The sequence below is a fragment of the Lipomyces oligophaga genome (assembly GCF_038497815.1).
Source record: "Lipomyces oligophaga strain CBS 7107 unplaced genomic scaffold V1516scaffold_2, whole genome shotgun sequence".
Classification (NCBI taxonomy): domain Eukaryota; kingdom Fungi; phylum Ascomycota; class Lipomycetes; order Lipomycetales; family Lipomycetaceae; genus Lipomyces; species [Lipomyces] oligophaga.
The window spans coordinates 228,758-245,495 of NW_027117786.1; the positions used below are offsets into that span (position 1 = coordinate 228,758).

Consider the following 16,738-nt stretch of genomic DNA (forward strand, 5'->3'; position numbering starts at 1 on the left):
CAAGGAGAGTTCTACAGTAAAGAAGACTTTCTTTTGAGCTTGTTGCCGCCGCAGAGGGACGCGGGGTAGAACAAAGTAGCAGCATACTTCACAAATATCTCTTAATCTTGAAACAATATACAAAGCTCGGTTTCTACTAATACAGAAGTACACAGAATGATAAATTATCAATCAGCTCACTCTCAGTTGCATCTAAAACAATCCTAAATTCCAAATTTCTTTCGCACCCTTCTCCAGAAACTCCTCTTGCGAAAGATATGCTCCATCTATACTAGCAATACCAGGGGTAAAAATTTGTTTGGCCGCAATTTGACTTCCTAAAAACTGCGCATCTTCCCAGGTATGGCCCTTCCAGCCAATAAAGTACTCGGCCATTTTAGATATTTTGATCGAGGTAGGAACTTGGCCATGTCCAATACTGTGTCCGTAAATTGCAGGTGTCAGCGGAGGAGTAGCATAGCCCGGGGTGTTGAACCCGGATGGAACTTCTGAAAAAGTAGATGCACGCGCTATTAGAAACCGTTCCTGCAGTGCGCGAAGCATGGCTTCGTTGAATCCTTTGATGGCTGTTGTACCACCAACAAGAATGATGTTCTCCCAGCAATCCCCTCGTCGCGGAATATCTTCCAATTTCGAAATGGTTCGTCCAATCTCGTGAGTAAGCGCCTCGATCAATCGCTCTGAGCCTTTAAACCGCTCGGTACCGACTTCCACTCGTCGGCCTTTAGAATCCGTGAACGAATTACGTGCAAGCTCCGAGTTCTTTAATTCCACTTGTTTACTGTTTTTCTTTTGTTCGCGCTGGGCCAACGCTTCGCGAGCGTTATCGCTGGAGATGATCGCTGCTACATCGACAATCCCTTCTTCTTCAAGAGATGTTGTCGGCAAATCACTGGGCTCACCGAAAAAATCCTGCGTATGCTCATGTAAAACCTCGTAAATTTCTGAAGTTTTTAATTCTTCGATCTGGTTCTTGTCTAAGCTTGGCAATAGCTTCGCCAAATCGTCATTTATCCAGTTGCCACCGATATCAACAATCGTCTCTGCGATTCCTTGAATAGCAAAATCGATCACTGGTATTATCTCTGTTTTTTCCGCACCAATGTTGACTACACAAGCATTTGGCGCGGCAAACGCAAACGAGGCACCAAGAGCCTCCGGAACAAACGCTATTGCAGGCACATGGATCTCTCGAAATAAATGCGCAATGATATACTCAATCTCGTTCGGCCGCCATTCCGCATTACAAGTCAGTAAAATGGGGGAGACAGGACCTAATCCTTCCGCGTAGCTAGTATTGAGCTTGTAAATTGTTTCACTGTCGAATTGTCAATAACTAGCTCTCGGCAAGGCATATTCTTGGAATCAAAAAAAAACTTACTATAAATACGTCAAGGCATCTAAATCAATAATCTTGCCTTTCACCATCGGATATATCGCATCCTCTTCGTTCCCCGAGAGTGCATATTGCTGTCGCCCTCCCTCCACACCGCTCTTGTACACACGCGTCTTGTAGTGTAACTGCGCAGGCAAGAGCGACTCAGCGAGCCCATATTGAACTCTTGTAGTTTGCGACCCTGATGCAATCACCTAAAAAGGGTTCAAGTCAATACACAAATCTATTTCCACTTGGCTCTTTGATCCACGCATACCAATACTACTTCATCTCGAAATGGCGGCATCTCGAAAACTCAAGAGATCTTTCGTTAGAGCTGTCCGTACTTATAGAATCCTTTAAATCTGTCTCTATTCTTCTTCACTTTCACTTTGATCTAAATTCAAATCAGATTTTCAGCTTAAACATCAGTTTGTTGATTGCCTTCAGCTTTCTCCTACCTTTCTATTTCCTGTTAGTCTGTTACTTGCGAGCCTCCTCTTGAATAACCTAACCCTTATTCACTGTTTTTACCTGATGATCTGGTTTTTACCGCTACACGAGCATTTAGATTGGTTAAGTGACATATATAAATCAAGCAAACGCAAATATATCAATAGACATTAGAATAAGAACAAAAAAACGAAGTGAGGCAAAATAAAACAATAATCTCAATAACGAAAATTTAATAAAACAAAAATATCCAGTAACTCGCCAGCTCGCCACAAAAATCGTCCTATTAAATGATAAATATCAAAGTAAATCGAGTTAAAAACAGATTTGATATTTCTATTTCTAGCAAGAAAGCTGATCTTCGATTCCTATGAATTATCGGGGACTCCTATCTAAACGAAATTATTCCGAATCCGCTACTGCAACTGCAACTGCCTGGAATTCACTATGACTGATGCTAACTGAAACCGACTTGATTCCCTTCTCAGTAGCCCTGCTCTTTGCAAGTCCCGAAAGAATGACGACTGGTTTACCATTCTTACGATCAATCTCAATATCCTTCAGCGCTGCACCAGCTCCTTCTGATTTCACTCCCAGGCTCTTGAAAACAGCTTCTTTAGCACACCAGGTGCCAGCGAAACTAGCCGTCGAATCAGGAGCTGCCTTGCAATATGCAATTTCGGCTTCAGTATAGTTACGCTCAAGGAACGTCTCATTATCCACAGGAATGGCAGTAAGTGCTTCCACATCAACGCCAACATTCTTGGCACCATTAGCCTGAGTCATCTGTACTAGTACTTCTTCAGTTTGCTCCTTAGAAGAAGAAAGCGCAATTTTAGAATGCTTTGGATAAGTATACGAAGAACTCTTCTTCTCAGGTTCAACACGTACACTGGGATCCAAATAGATTGTTTGTTCAAGATCATCAGAATAAGGAGCATGTGTCTTTGCCACAAATATGGTATTAGTCGCCATGGCATTGTGAATGTATCTGTAAGTCTTCTTATAACGAGCAGTTACTTTAGCACAATAAGCCTCGTATGTGTCTTGCTCAAGAGTAGCAAAAAGGTAATCAGAGTTGATAAGAATAGCTTGTGCACCTTTCTGACCAAAACCAAATGATGTGACAGATGCAGCTTTGATTCCATCTGTCTGAATGCTCTGAGATGGAAATAAAATAGATTCGAACTTCTCGAGAACCTTATCAACGTTATCGGCATTTCTATTACCAGGCACAATACCAGAGTTCAGCACTTGCAAGCAACCGTTCAACATCCACTAAGAATAATATTAATAAAAATCATAAAATAAAAATCATGTAACTTACAGCTCCAGCTGCACCCTTCGGATGACCAGTCAAATATTTCTGGAAAACACCGAACAAAGCATTTCCCTTAGATCGTCCAAGATGCTTCATCATGTTATCAACAGTCATCGATTCATTCTTGTCATTGGCAACAGTAGAGGTACCATGGAATGATGCAACGCCAAGGTCATCAACCGTCAGATTCCATACAGCCAAGGCACCACGAAGTGGAGCAATAGAAGGATCTTGCTTATAAAACTCATTACCCCATAGAGTCAAAGCCTCCTTCTCTTGGCGAGCAGCCTCCGATTCAATAAACGACATTCTTTCACCAAGATATGACTTCTCATCAAATTCACCTTGAGAACGCATAGCATCAAGTTCATCTTGAATGTACAAAACTTCAGACTCAGTCCAGTCACGAATTTGAGCTCGGCGTTTTTCAAGTTGACGACGTCGATACTTAATGTTCAGAAGGGGGGATGGGAATTTGCTGTCGTGGTTCTCGCGGGCGGTAGTCAAAATACCCTTGCCAGGAGCTGGAATCGAACGACCAATCTTGTCTGTGGCTGTGGCTGTCATACCAACAATTCCATAAATAGGAACACCCATCTGAAGAGCGAGCTTAGCGGTCATAATAACCTGAATACCAGCACCTTGCGACTCCATAAAGCCAGCGCGAGTAGTGGTAGCAGGACGAGACATCTCAGCGGGAGTACGACCCTTTTTGAACTCCTCCTCAGAATTCGACGTAGCACCCATGTTACCGAATTCAAAAGATCCTTCCTCCTGGAAATCATCATAACCTCCAACAAGAACAATCTTGGCTTTTCCAGAGATAATGGTCTCATATCCGATATCAACAGACTCGATCGCAGTAGCGCAAGCACCTACTGGGGTCTTGATAGGTCCAGATGAAGAAAGCAAAAGCATATTAACCCATGCGCTCATAGTATTAATAAACGACTCCTGTAAAATATCCATTTGGACAGGTTTGTCCATAAACCTATCTTTGTACATTCCGCGGAGAGCAGACATACCGCCTACTCCAGAACCAGTACAGTTTCCGACTTCCGAAACATGGACATATTTGTAAAATTCGTAAGGATCAGTAACACCAGCAGCCAGTAGAGCCTCAACGGTTGAAACCAATACATAAAGAGTGATAGGATCAACTTGTGAAATAATGTCCTCGCCAATACCATAATGACGAGCATCCCAGCCAGTAGGAATTTGGCCAGCCACGAGACGATCAAACTTAAGCGCTTTGGGAACATAAAGCGAAGCGCCCTTAAGAAGACGAACAGTCCACTGACCAGAATCTTCAATTTCAAAGATTTCAACTTTATCTCCGTGTTGACGCTTAAATTCCTGAGCCGTCTCAAGAGAAGTCTCAAATGGCTCAAGATCATGCTCCACAACCACTTCCTGAAGCATTTTCTTCTTCTTAGGATCATAGCCATCAAAAAGTTCAGATTCAATCAATCTAATGCCAGAATGTTCGATGATATGTTTCTCGTACTTTGACTTAACAGCAAAATCGTCGACCGGTTCGTTTGTCTTAGTATCAACCCAGCCTGAGTACATCTTGCCCTTGAGCTGGCCATGATGATGTTTGATCAGACCCATAATCCATGCCATTTCGATGCAACCTTCTAAGGAGAAAGACCCAAAGGCTTCCATATCCCAACGAGTTCGAGAATTACCCCACGGCCCGACCTCCGAGAAGCCGGTAACGACAACAACTTTTTCAAGATCAACCATTCCTTTCAGATCATCAGTCAGATGGGCAAATTCATCATAAGGCTTGAGAGTAGGGAAATCAAATTTGATATTAGCGCGAGGCTGGACAGTAACAATTTGGTGAAGACGCTCTGCTTCAGAGCCATTAACAAGTTTGTACTCAATAGCATTTTCAGCCGAAACAGCTCGGCGGATCTCCGAAGTCTGCATAAGCTCCTGTCGGATTCTGCTTGAAGCATCCTTAAGATTGGGAATATATTGCATGCCACCGTTCAAATCCGCAAAAACAGGCTCCATCTGGCAAAGATTAACAACGGGAGCAGCCATGAGTCCAAGAATGTTGAAAGCCATCTCCTGTTGAGAAAATGTACGAACACCAAGGGCCTCAATACGCTCTGCAATCAAATTATTCTGGTTCATAAGACCGGTACCGCGAGTCCAGCCAATGACAGCACCACAAACTGTTAAGTAAGAGGCCCAAGATTCAGAGAACCAACGATTAAAGAGTGTCTCAAGAGAAAGCTTGGACTCCGAGTAAAGACCATCAGAGCCAAAAGTGCCATGGTTAGGAGACATGGGCAAAATAACTTGAGCAGGACGAGTTTCATATCCCCGAGAGGCCTTTTGCTGCTTTACAGCACCAAGGATTCGAAGAAGATTAGTAAGCATGATTCTATGGGCAAGCTCAGATTTAGAGTCAATATTGTCAATTTCGCGGCCATTCTCAGGAATAGCAGCAAACGGAACAATAAAGTCCAAATCCCATCCCAGACCTTTCTTAGTGTCATAAATATAATCAATCAATGCCTCGACATCTTGCTTAGAACCTACAAATCATGTGAGCATAGAAACATAAGCGAAGAAACCAGTTCAAAATACCTTGGTTGAATGGAACGACAATTAAACTACTACCGCTAGCGCCATACTTAGTGTACATGGCCTGGTAGAACTCAGTAACTTCGCGCGAGTATCGAGAAGTAGTAACTATGACTTTAGCCCCACCAGCAATTAAGCCTTGACAAACTGCTGCGCCAATGGAGCCTGCACCAACACCAGTCATGAGAGCATATTTGTCCTTGAAAGAGATACCAAGCTGTCTCAGTTAGTATATGCAATAAAAGCAATCAAAAAAGATTAACTTACAGTGGCAGCCTTCTCAAGACAATCCAAATAAACTCCTGTCAGTTGCTTGCTATATTCCCAGCCGTGGAGATCATGTTTCTTCAAATGTAAGAATGGAATGGTCTCAGTAAATTTTTTAACGCGTCCATTTCGCTTGGCCCGACGTGGGCTACCTCCAGGAGAAAGGGCACCCTTCGGTGCTTGACTAACATTCGATTCTAAGGAAAGAGAGTGCATAACATCCTCGTAAAGAGTCTTAATCTGAAGTTTAGAACTCTTGCTCATTTTTTGCTGTTGACGCATAATCTTGTAGATACGAGCAAGGTCCGAATGAAGTTTTGTGCGAACACGATTTTCAGTAATCTTTCCACCAGCTGCCATTTCCTTAACATATTGCTCCAGTTTGCGAACAGCAGTGCGAGGAACCTCTTCGTATTCAATATTTCCCTTGATATCAATAGTAGTCTTAGGAGCAGTGGGATACATTACGTCTTTGTAGACAGGGTCTTCACCCAATGCGTCTTTGCAGTTGTCAATAAGCTGTTGACCCAATTTCTTAGCAAGCTCGTAGGTATGGCCACGCTTCTCCGGGCAATGATCAATTCGATATTGCATGAATTCAATCAGAGTAGGATTAGAGCGATTCATAAGCAAAATACAGCGCGAAACGATTTCTCGATCCACAACTGAAAGTCTTCCGAAAATGATATCAAAATACATGGACAAAGCATCCTGACGAGCCCAATTCCACGAAGAATCGTAAACACGAGCTTTGTCTTGAGAAAACGAAGGTGTAATTCCTGAAGCATAGAAATCACCGTGTTCAGCAAGCCAAAGATCAAGTTCTTTCCGAAGCTCATCAGAAGCATCTTGTTCTTCAATAAATTGTTTAGAGCCGGCACGTAAATCTACCTTAAGATAACTTGCGAAAAGTTCGAGCTGTTGCTGAACAAGCTTTCTCTGGTCCTTGGTAAGTTCATCCAAAGCAGCAGAATCAATAGCGATAGCACCTCCGCCGGCACCACCAGCACCACCTTCAGCAGCAGCCGAGGCAAGAGAAACGCCTGAAATAGAAGCATATTTCTGAGTAACTTCATCTAGATATCGCTTAGCATCGGGCTCTGCAGCCAAACGGGCAGGCGGTTCGATGGTGATTGCGAGAACGAGGACACTGTCTTGTCTTCCAGATGCCAGTCCCCATCGATCTGAAAGATATTTTCGAACTGAAGTCAAACTAAAGCCACCCGGCATTTTGGAGGCCACAAGACGAGAAATGAGAGAGCTAGATTGTTTTCCGAGAGAACCATTGAAGCCTGAATTCTGAATGGCATTACCTAGCTCATCGAGAGGAGTCTCTTCAGCCTTGTCGGGAGCAGCACCAAATTCCTTACCGAGATCTCCAAGAATTTCATTTTGTAAAGTAGATTTACCACCAACAAGATCCTTGATTGTCTTTGATGATGGCACTTGATCAAAAGGCTTCTTAAGCTTCTGAGCGACAATGGCACGTACAAGTTCGTATGCGGTCACTGGAGCATCTGCCACTGCCGCTGCTGCTGCCACTGGAGCAGGAGCTGCAACTGCAACCGGAGCAGCTGCAACTGCCGCAGCCGGCGCTGCTGCTGGAGCAGGCTCACTTGGAGCGGCGGGGGACTCTTCAGCAACAGGATCGGCAGTGTAGTAGATTTCCTTCGCGTCTTTAGAATAGCAAAGAACCTGGCGCTGAAGAGAAAGTGCGGCGTCATAAGATTCGTACTTCATCTTCAGGGTACGAGAAGCCATACCAGCAAGGGTCGGCGAAGGGCCAATCTCAACTAAACGCTCCGCCTTGAAGTCCTGAAGGATAACATCTTGTGTTTCTATCCAGCGAACAGGAGAAGCAAATTGGTAGGCAAGCAGCTCTATAAGCAAAATATGTGCGAGCTCCTGCTCAGTTTCTGGACGCATTGCTGAGAGACACGCGGGGAGCAATACGCGGGTTGAAAACTGTGCAAAGAAAACAAACGCGGCGTCGAGGTCGAGTTGATATCAGTGAAAGAGAGAAGGAATCTATCGAATCGAGGTAGGAAGGAAAGAAGGAATATAGCTGCCTATTAAGATCGGAGGGGAGAAGGAGTAAAGGACGACGTGATCGAAGACAGAAAATTAAGTAAGAGAAGTAATGGGTGATGAGGAAAGGAGGAGGATATGTCTAGCAGTTTGTCGGTGGTCGGGTGCAGTAGCACCAACAGTGTATGCTAGTTTGTAGCGCGAGTTTTGGTGGTAACTTGTGTGAGGGGCTAAAGGTTGACAGCGACGGCGTTGTAAGCTTGAATGACGGCTCAGGGCGCCTGCGAGTTCGGAGCGCTGGTTGGGGTTCCACGAGGGTTTGGGGTAGAGAATAGACGAGAGGCGAGTTCTACTACTTGCATATACGTATGACGTGAAGTTTAATATGGTGAGCAGGCAGGCCAGAGGGGTTGAAGGGCTAAGACAAGCCTAGCGGAACTGGTAATAAAAAAATTGAGGGCGGCCAGAAGTTGTAAGGACGATTGATTAGTCGGATAAGGAACAAATTGATGACCTTAGTAGAAGTGGACACGAAATCAAACAGATTGTGCGGGAAACAATGAAATAAGGCATTGTTGGGAATTACAGACTAAAGAGCAAAATATGCTCTTCATAATAGCTTAGTTTGTTTACTTTATATTACATTATCAAAAAATTAAGTCCCTGTTACATGTTGTTGCTACCGTTGCTTCTCGATCGATCCCGCTGTGATCTGGCACTCAGAAATTGACCAACAGGAGCAGTTTCAATGGCGGCATCAAGCTTCAAAATATTCGAGCTCAGCTAGAAATCAGTATATGTTTTCAAGTGCTTTGTACTGTTCGTCCTTGCTCCTGCTTAAACCTGCACTCTTTGTTTTTTCCTATTTCTGGTGCCCCAACACCCTAACGGTCTGTGCTGCGTTCTGATCTTTGGCAGTTGCTTCGATCGCAGACTCTCTTTAATCGGCTGAGGGTCCAACGACCAAGACGGGGCAAGTACTGTCAGTCAACACTTAGATCGGCATTCTACGTATCCACGACGACGCTTACGAAGTAGCTATCAAGTGCAACGATCTGCATTTGCTGACGCCATAACACAGAGGCAAGCAGAATGCGGCTATCAGAAAGTATTAGGTACCACTAGGGGCCTAAAGAACGTATTCAATTTCTTAAGCACTCCAGTAAAAACAAAGGAAAAGGAAATTTGAAGTAAAAAAAATTGCAACACATCCCTGCGAAGCTAGCTACTAAAAATGCTATTTCCATAAATCTTCGCGCTCGGGAGCATGTCGTCAACTTAATTTTCCAATATAGTCAGGGAGGTCAGGTGACCATACCTAGACCAGTAGTTACTCGGAAGGCGCTCATTCCAGTCCGGCATGGCAAGAGCTGTTTTATCCCCTTACTTTGTTGGTTCTAATGTGTCAGCATTTGTCTGGAGATACGTGTTCTGTTTCGTGTATCACATATTCCTCGTGGATGCCTATCTGACCTCATCGCTATCTTTTTAAGACAATCGACTTATATTTGCACAGTCTAATCGATCAACTGGTAATAGTGGCTGTTGGGGACCGTCACTCCAGAGGCCACGTGCCAGGTTCCCCTTCTTGTGTCTCTGACCTCTTCTTGCTCGACATCGATCAAAGACCCAACAACTGTGCACTGTTTTTTTTTTGGCCCAAGCCCAACAGCTTGTCAATAGACCCTTAATAATTGCGTGTCAGCATACACTCAACCGTAGTAGTTTGTACAGCCTGTAGCCGCGTAAAACAATTCTTACAGCACTGAGTTGTGGAGTTGTGTGTATTAAGGTGTCTTTCCAGGGAAGACTACGGTGGTACTACCGCCTCAACGACTGCGACTACTACATAATACTAACTACCGCCGCTACTACTACACGCTCTGTTACGGGCGGTTTCGCGTCTTTGCTCACCCTTTCCTTCATTCTTTTCTCGATCTACCACTCACCTTTCCTTCTAATTTTTGCTTCGTCTTCCCTTCCACCTCTCTTCTTCCGGTCCTTCTCATTCCATATTCTAAATTCCCTTTATTCATTTCGCGCTCCGTACGCCAATACATGATGGCTGGAGCAGAAACCGGTATTGCGACACCGCAGACGCAGGCTTCGCTCCGTCCTCTCTTGCTTCAGCACGGCACTCTCGAGTACACAGTCTTCGTCCCTACAGCGCTCTATCTCTCGGTTCTTCATCTCAGAGATGAATTCGCGTCCTCTCTTCCACCTGCGACTGAGGATTTTGCTGGTGATGACGAACCTGCATCTGTCTGCGAACTTGTAGCTCGATTTCTTGCCTTCGTAGTCAAGAACGTCGAAGAGAGTCCCGGACAATATAATGACGCTCTCAACCTTATTCTCACCGATTTCGAGACTCATTTCCTCGATTTCAACGAGGTCCATGCAATTGCCTCCAAACTTCCAGGTTCCCTCCCAAATCGCCAAACGGTTATTCGTGCCTACTATGCTGCTCGTCTTGCTGCCAATAGGCCCATTAAGGGCCATGATTCGGCTCTCTTCCGTGCTGTCTCTGATGACAAGGCTAAAATTTACGCAATCTTTGGAGGCCAGGGCAATATAGAGGAGTACTTTGATGAGCTTCGAGATATCTATTCCCTTTACCAGGGCCTTCTTGAGGACTTCCTTACCACATGTGCAAAGGAGCTTATTCTCCTCACCAAAGATCCGCGTGCTACAAAGTTTTATTCGAATGGTCTTGACATCATGCGCTGGCTTCGAGAGCCTGAGACAACTCCTGAACTTGAATATCTCGTTCTCGGTCCCGTTTCACTGCCATTGATTGGTGTCGTACAATTATCTCATTATGCTGCTACTTGCAAGATTCTCGGCAAAGAGCCGGGTGAGCTTAGATCATATCTCTCTGGTACGGCTTCTTGACTTGTTCCTCTTTTCTTCTCCGCTTTCTAATGCATTTATTTTAGGTGTGACCGGTCACTCACAAGGTGTTATTACTGCTACTGCAATTGCTGCTTCTTCGACCTGGGAGTCTTTCTATGAAAACTCTATCAAGATACTCAAAATTCTTTTCTGGATCGGTTTCCGTGCTCAAGTGGTTTACCCTCGAACCTCAATTGCTCCCTCCGTCCTTGAAGACATTATCAATGAAGGTGAAGGAAAGCCTTCTCCTATGCTCTCCATTCGTGACCTTACCAAGCCTATGGTTCTGAAGTACATAAATCAGACAAACTCACATCTTCCTCCTGAGAAACATGTATTCATCTCTCTTGAGAACGGTGCTCGAAATTTTGTTGTTGCGGGTCCTCCTCTCTCTTTATATGGTCTTAGTTTGTCTCTTCGCAAGCTTCGTGCACCTCCTGGACTTGAGCAGAATCGTGTTCCCTACTCTCAGCGCAAGCTAAAATTTTCAAACCGCTTTCTACCAATTTCCGCTCCATTCCATGCTCCTTATGTTGATGAAGCTTATGACATTATTATGGATGATCTCAAGGACGTCGATTTTAAGCCTGAAGATCTTGGTATCCCAGTTTATGATACTTTTGATGGACATGATCTTCGCAACCTTACAGAAGAGGATGGCAGTGTCATGAAAAGACTTATTAAACTCATTACTGGCCTTCCTGTGATGTGGGAAAATGCAACCGCTTTTCCGGGTGCTACTCATATTATTGACTTTGGTCCTGGTGGTTCGTCTGGCCTTGGTGTTTTGACTCATCGTAATAAGCAAGGAACTGGCGTTCGAGTCATCATTGGAGGTGCTCTCGAAGGTGGAAGTGGAGAACTTGGTTTCAAATCCGAGCTTTTTGATCGTGCTGATAGTGCTGTCAAGTATGCTCCTGATTGGGGTCTCGAATTTTCTCCAAAGCTTGTCAAGACTGCCTCCGGAAAGATTTATGTCGATACTCAGTTTTCTCGCTTGCTTGGGCAACCTCCACTTATGGTTGCTGGTATGACTCCGTCTACCGTCCCTGCTGACTTTGTTGCAGCCACTATCAATTCTGGATATCATATTGAATTAGCTGGTGGTGGTTATTTCAATGCATCTGGTTTAACTAAAGCCTTTTATGAGATTGAGAAACTTACCTTCCCAGGAGCTGGTATCACGATCAATCTTATTTATGTCAATCCTCGTGCCATGACATGGGCCATTCCGCTTATTCAAAAGTTACGCTCGGAGGGAGTCCCGATCTCTGGTTTAACAATCGGCGCTGGTGTACCTTCTCTTGAAGTCGCAAATGAGTATATTAGCACACTTGGGATTAAGCATCTAGGCCTTAAACCTGGATCTCTAGATGCGATCCAGCAAGTCATTAATATTGCTACTGCTAATCCTACTTTTCCTATTATTATGCAGTGGACTGGCGGTCGTGGTGGTGGTCATCACTCTTTCGAAGATTTCCATAGCCCTATTTTGCAAATGTACTCCCGCATCCGCCGCTGTAAGAATATTATTCTTATTGCAGGTTCAGGTTTCGGTGGTGCAGAGGACACATACCCTTATCTCTCTGGCAAGTGGTCGCAGTCATTCAGCTATCCTCCAATGCCTTTTGACGGTATCCTTTACGGAAGTCGTATGATGGTCGCGAAGGAAGCTCATACTTCTCCGGGTGCTAAACAGGCTATTGTTGATGCCCCTGGTGTGGAAGATTCACAATGGGAAAACACATATAAGCAGCCTACTGGTGGTGTTATAACTGTTCTTTCTGAGATGGGTGAGCCTATTCATAAGTTAGCGACTCGTGGTGTTCTTTTCTGGTAAGTTTTTAAATTTTTCTGATTGGACCAGGACTTTGTTTCTAAGTATTTTGACAGGAAGGAAATGGATACTACTATATTTGGATTGCCTAAGAACAAACGTGTTGAGGCTCTTTTGGCCAAGAAGGATTATATTATCAAGAAATTGAATGCTGATTTCCAAAAAGTGTGGTTTGGCAAGAATCAAGCTGGGGAGCCTGCTGAGATTGAAGACATGACCTACGGTGAAATTGTCGAGCGTCTCGTTGAACTTCTCTTCATCAAGTCTGAAAAGCGTTGGATTGATCGTTCTTTACGAGATATGACTGGAGATTTTCTCAGACGCGTTGAGGAGCGTTTCACTCATGAAAGCGGAAAGCAATCTATTATTCAGTCATACTCTGAGCTTGAAAATCCTGAAGCTATTGTTACTCGCCTTTACGAGAGCTACCCAGAGTCCAAAGAGCAGATTATTAATAACCAGGACAAGGAGTTCTTCCTTATGCTTACTCTTCGCCCTGGACAAAAACCTGTTCCGTTTGTTCCTATTTTGGATGATAATTTTGAATTCTACTTTAAGAAAGACTCGCTATGGCAATCAGAGGATCTTGGCGCTGTCATTGATCAGGATGTTCAGAGAACATGCGTACTTCATGGACCCGTTTCCGCGCGCTATTCCAAAAAGATTGATGAGCCAGTAAAAGATATTCTCGATAATATTCACAATGCTCACATTGAAATGTTAAAGACTGAGATTTACGGTGGTGATGAATCCAAGATTCCTGTTGTTGAATATTTTGGTGGCAAAGAGATTGCTTCGAATCAACTACAGGCTGCTTTGAAATCAGATGCTTTATCCGTGCTGAAGTCTGTTGACTCTGTCACTTATACTTTGGAAGCCGGCCCAGGTGGTAATGCTACCTTACCATCAGTTGAGTCTTGGCTCAGTCTACTTGGCGGTGAATCGTACGGCTGGCGACATGCTTTCTTTACTTCCGACGTTTTTGTACAGGGAAATAAATATTCTGATAATCCTCTTAAGAGAGTATTTGTTCCTGCTTATGGCATAAAAGTTGAAGTCAAGGTACCTAGCGATGCGGAGAAGACTCACATCTTTGTCTATGAACTTATCAACGGGTCATACACTATTGTCATCGAGGCTTTTAAAAATCCAGGTACTAACTCGATTGAGATGTACTTGTATGATAATCGTACCGTTGAGCGCAAACCGGTTGGACTTCAGCTTCTATTCACCTATCATCCAGAGGTTGGCTTTGCTCCTATTCGTGAAGTAATGGAGGGTCGTAATGATCGTATCAAACGCTTTTATTGGAAGCTATGGTTTGCTCCTGAGGAATATCCTGAGGATCTTTCAATTACTGCGGAAATTGATGGTGGGCAGACTACTATCAAGGGAAAGGATATTTCTGATTTTGTGTATGCGGTGGGCAATAATGGAGAAGCTTTCGTCGATCGCCCTGGAAAGACAATTTACGCTCCCATGGATTTTGCAATTGTTGCAGGATGGAAGGGAATCATTAAGGCAATTTTTCCTAAAGTCATTGATGGAGATCTTCTTAAGCTTGTCCATCTGTCTAACTCTTACAAAATGTTCCCTGGCGCTGAACCTTTGAAGAAGGACGATGTCGTGACGTCCTCCGCCAAGATTAATTCGGTTTTGAACCAGGATTCTGGAAAAATGGTGGAAGTTAGCGGTATCATTTCTCGTGATGGCGCACCGGTTATGGAAGTTGTTTCACAATTTTTATATCGTGGCACTTACACTGATTATGAAAACACTTTCCAACGTAAAAGCGAACTGCCAATGCAGATGACTCTCAAGTCGCCTAAGGATGTTGCTGTTTTGAGATCCAAGGATTGGTTTCAACTAAATGATGATCCACATGTTGATCTCCTTGGCCAAACCTTGACTTTCCGTCTCCAGACTTTTGTTCAATATAAGAACAAGACAGTTTTCTCTTCCGTTAACACAACAGGCCAGGTCTTGCTTGAATTGCCTACTCGTGAAGTCATTCAAATTGGTAGTGTTGTCTACGAAGCTGACGAATCTCATGGTAATCCAGTTATTGATTACCTGGAGCGTCACGGAAGCACCATTGAGCAACCAGTGTTGTTTGAAAATTCCATTCCGTTGAATGGCTCTTCTGAGATTGGCTATAGAGCTCCTGCTTCAAATGAACCATATGCTCGCGTGTCTGGTGATTATAACCCAATCCACGTCTCTCGCATTTTTGCTGCTTATGCTGGACTACGAGGAAACATTACACACGGCATGTTTTCTTCTGCTGCGGTTCGTTCCCGTGTTGAGACTTGGGCTGCTGATAACCAGGTGTCACGCGTTCGTGCTTTCAATTGTTCGTTTGTTGGAATGGTTTTGCCCAACGACAACATTGACACGAAGCTGCAGCACATTGGTATGATCGCTGGTCGAAAGATCATCAAGGTGGAGACTGTCAATAAGGATACTGGTGAGCCAGTCTTGGTTGGCCAAGCGGAGGTTGAGCAGCCTGTTTCGACCTACATTTTCACTGGCCAAGGTTCCCAGGAGCAAGGAATGGGTATGGATTTGTATGAATCCAGCCCTGTTGCCAAAGAAGTCTGGGATCGTGCTGACCGTCACTTCCTCAACAACTATGGTATGTTAAGTTTAAAAGTATAAACTAGGAACTGTTACTGACTCGTGGAAAGGCTTCTCTATCATCAACATTGTCAAAGAAAATCCGAAGGAGTATACAGTTCATTTTGGTGGGCCTCGAGGTAAATTTTTTTAACTGTGTTTGTTCACGGAATTTCGTATTAATATATAATAGGTAAGGCTATTCGTCAGAATTACACTTCAATGATGTTCGAGTCCGTCGATGCTGAAGGATCTTTGAAGTCTGAAAAGATTTTCAAGACAATTACGGAAGCTTCTACATCGTACACCTTCAAATCTGATTCTGGATTGCTTTCGGCTACCCAGTTTACTCAGCCTGCTTTAACTCTGATGGAGAAAGCTTCCTTTGAAGATATGAAGTCCAAAGGATTGGTTCCTGCTGATTGCTCGTATGCTGGTCACTCTCTGGGAGAATATTCTGCTTTGACGGCACTTGGAGACGTTATGCCGTTGGAATCGCTTGTCGACGTTGTATTCTATCGTGGTATGACCATGCAGGTTGCTGTTCCTCGTGATTCGCTTGGAAGATCGAATTATGGCATGTGTGCCGTAAATCCATCACGAGTTTCGAAGACTTTTACCGATAGCGCCCTTCGATATGTTGTTGAGCATATTGCACAGCAGACCAAGTGGCTGCTTGAGATTGTCAACTTTAATGTTGAGAACCAGCAGTATGTTGTGGCGGGTGATCTTCGTGGATTGGACACGTTGACCAATGTTCTTAATTTTATCAAGGTGAAAAAGCTTGATCTTGATAAGCTCATGAAGACCATGTCCATTGAGGAAGTAAAGGAGCAGCTGTCTGAGATTGTAACTGAGATTGCAAAGAAGAGCGAGAGTAAGCCTCAGCCTATTGATCTTGAACGTGGATTTGCTACTATTCCTCTGAAGGGTATTTCAGTACCATTCCATTCCACTTATCTTCGATCTGGAGTTAAGCCATTCAACCGATTCTTGCTCAAGAAGCTGCCGCAGCAGTCGATTAAGCCTGCGAATTTGATTGGCAAATATATTCCCAACTTGACAGCCAAGCCTTTCTCGATCTCGAAAGAATATTTCCAAGAAGTTTATGAATTGACTGGTAGCGCAAAGATTAGGAATGTGTTGGATAATTGGGAACAGTACGAAACAGCCTAAATGAGTAATAGGGACTTGCCGAAGCAGTTGTCTAGTATTACGATGATGCAGAATATAGATTTAATTAGTTTTGAGTTGATTTGTTTGCTATTGAATTTTTGATATGTTATTTTCGCTCAGTTAATATTTGTTTTGCTTAATACATATTATTTTTATGATAAGAACTTAG

At 43.8% G+C, this 16,738-nt stretch overlaps 3 protein-coding genes across 3 annotated transcripts; 1 reads left to right on the forward strand and 2 right to left on the reverse strand.

Moving 5' to 3' along the window:
• Window positions 1-3: 3 nt before the first annotated feature.
• On the reverse strand, window positions 4-1,826 carry V1516DRAFT_670166 (uncharacterized protein). Its single transcript, XM_066921315.1, has 3 exons — window positions 1,653-1,826; window positions 1,382-1,590; window positions 4-1,318 (listed from the first exon to the last, which is right to left on the reverse strand). Exons 1-3 carry the CDS (start codon window positions 1,680-1,682, stop codon window positions 193-195), a joined length of 1,365 nt encoding a protein of 454 aa, XP_066778638.1. The 5' UTR covers window positions 1,683-1,826; the 3' UTR covers window positions 4-192.
• Window positions 1,827-2,230: 404 nt separating this feature from the next.
• V1516DRAFT_621324 (3-oxoacyl-reductase) lies at window positions 2,231-7,946 on the reverse strand (the record flags this gene model as incomplete). The annotated part of the gene is made up of 4 exons (XM_066919521.1): window positions 2,231-3,106; window positions 3,156-5,704; window positions 5,757-5,970; window positions 6,021-7,946. The coding sequence occupies 4 exons, from the start codon at window positions 7,944-7,946 to the stop codon at window positions 2,231-2,233; spliced, it is 5,565 nt and encodes a 1,854-aa protein (XP_066778639.1).
• Window positions 7,947-9,815: 1,869 nt separating this feature from the next.
• V1516DRAFT_670170 (acyl transferase domain-containing protein) lies at window positions 9,816-16,733 on the forward strand. Its single transcript, XM_066921316.1, has 5 exons — window positions 9,816-10,926; window positions 10,985-12,776; window positions 12,834-15,412; window positions 15,465-15,533; window positions 15,587-16,733. Exons 1-5 carry the CDS (start codon window positions 10,107-10,109, stop codon window positions 16,567-16,569), a joined length of 6,243 nt encoding a protein of 2,080 aa, XP_066778640.1. The 5' UTR covers window positions 9,816-10,106; the 3' UTR covers window positions 16,570-16,733.
• Window positions 16,734-16,738: the final 5 nt, after the last annotated feature.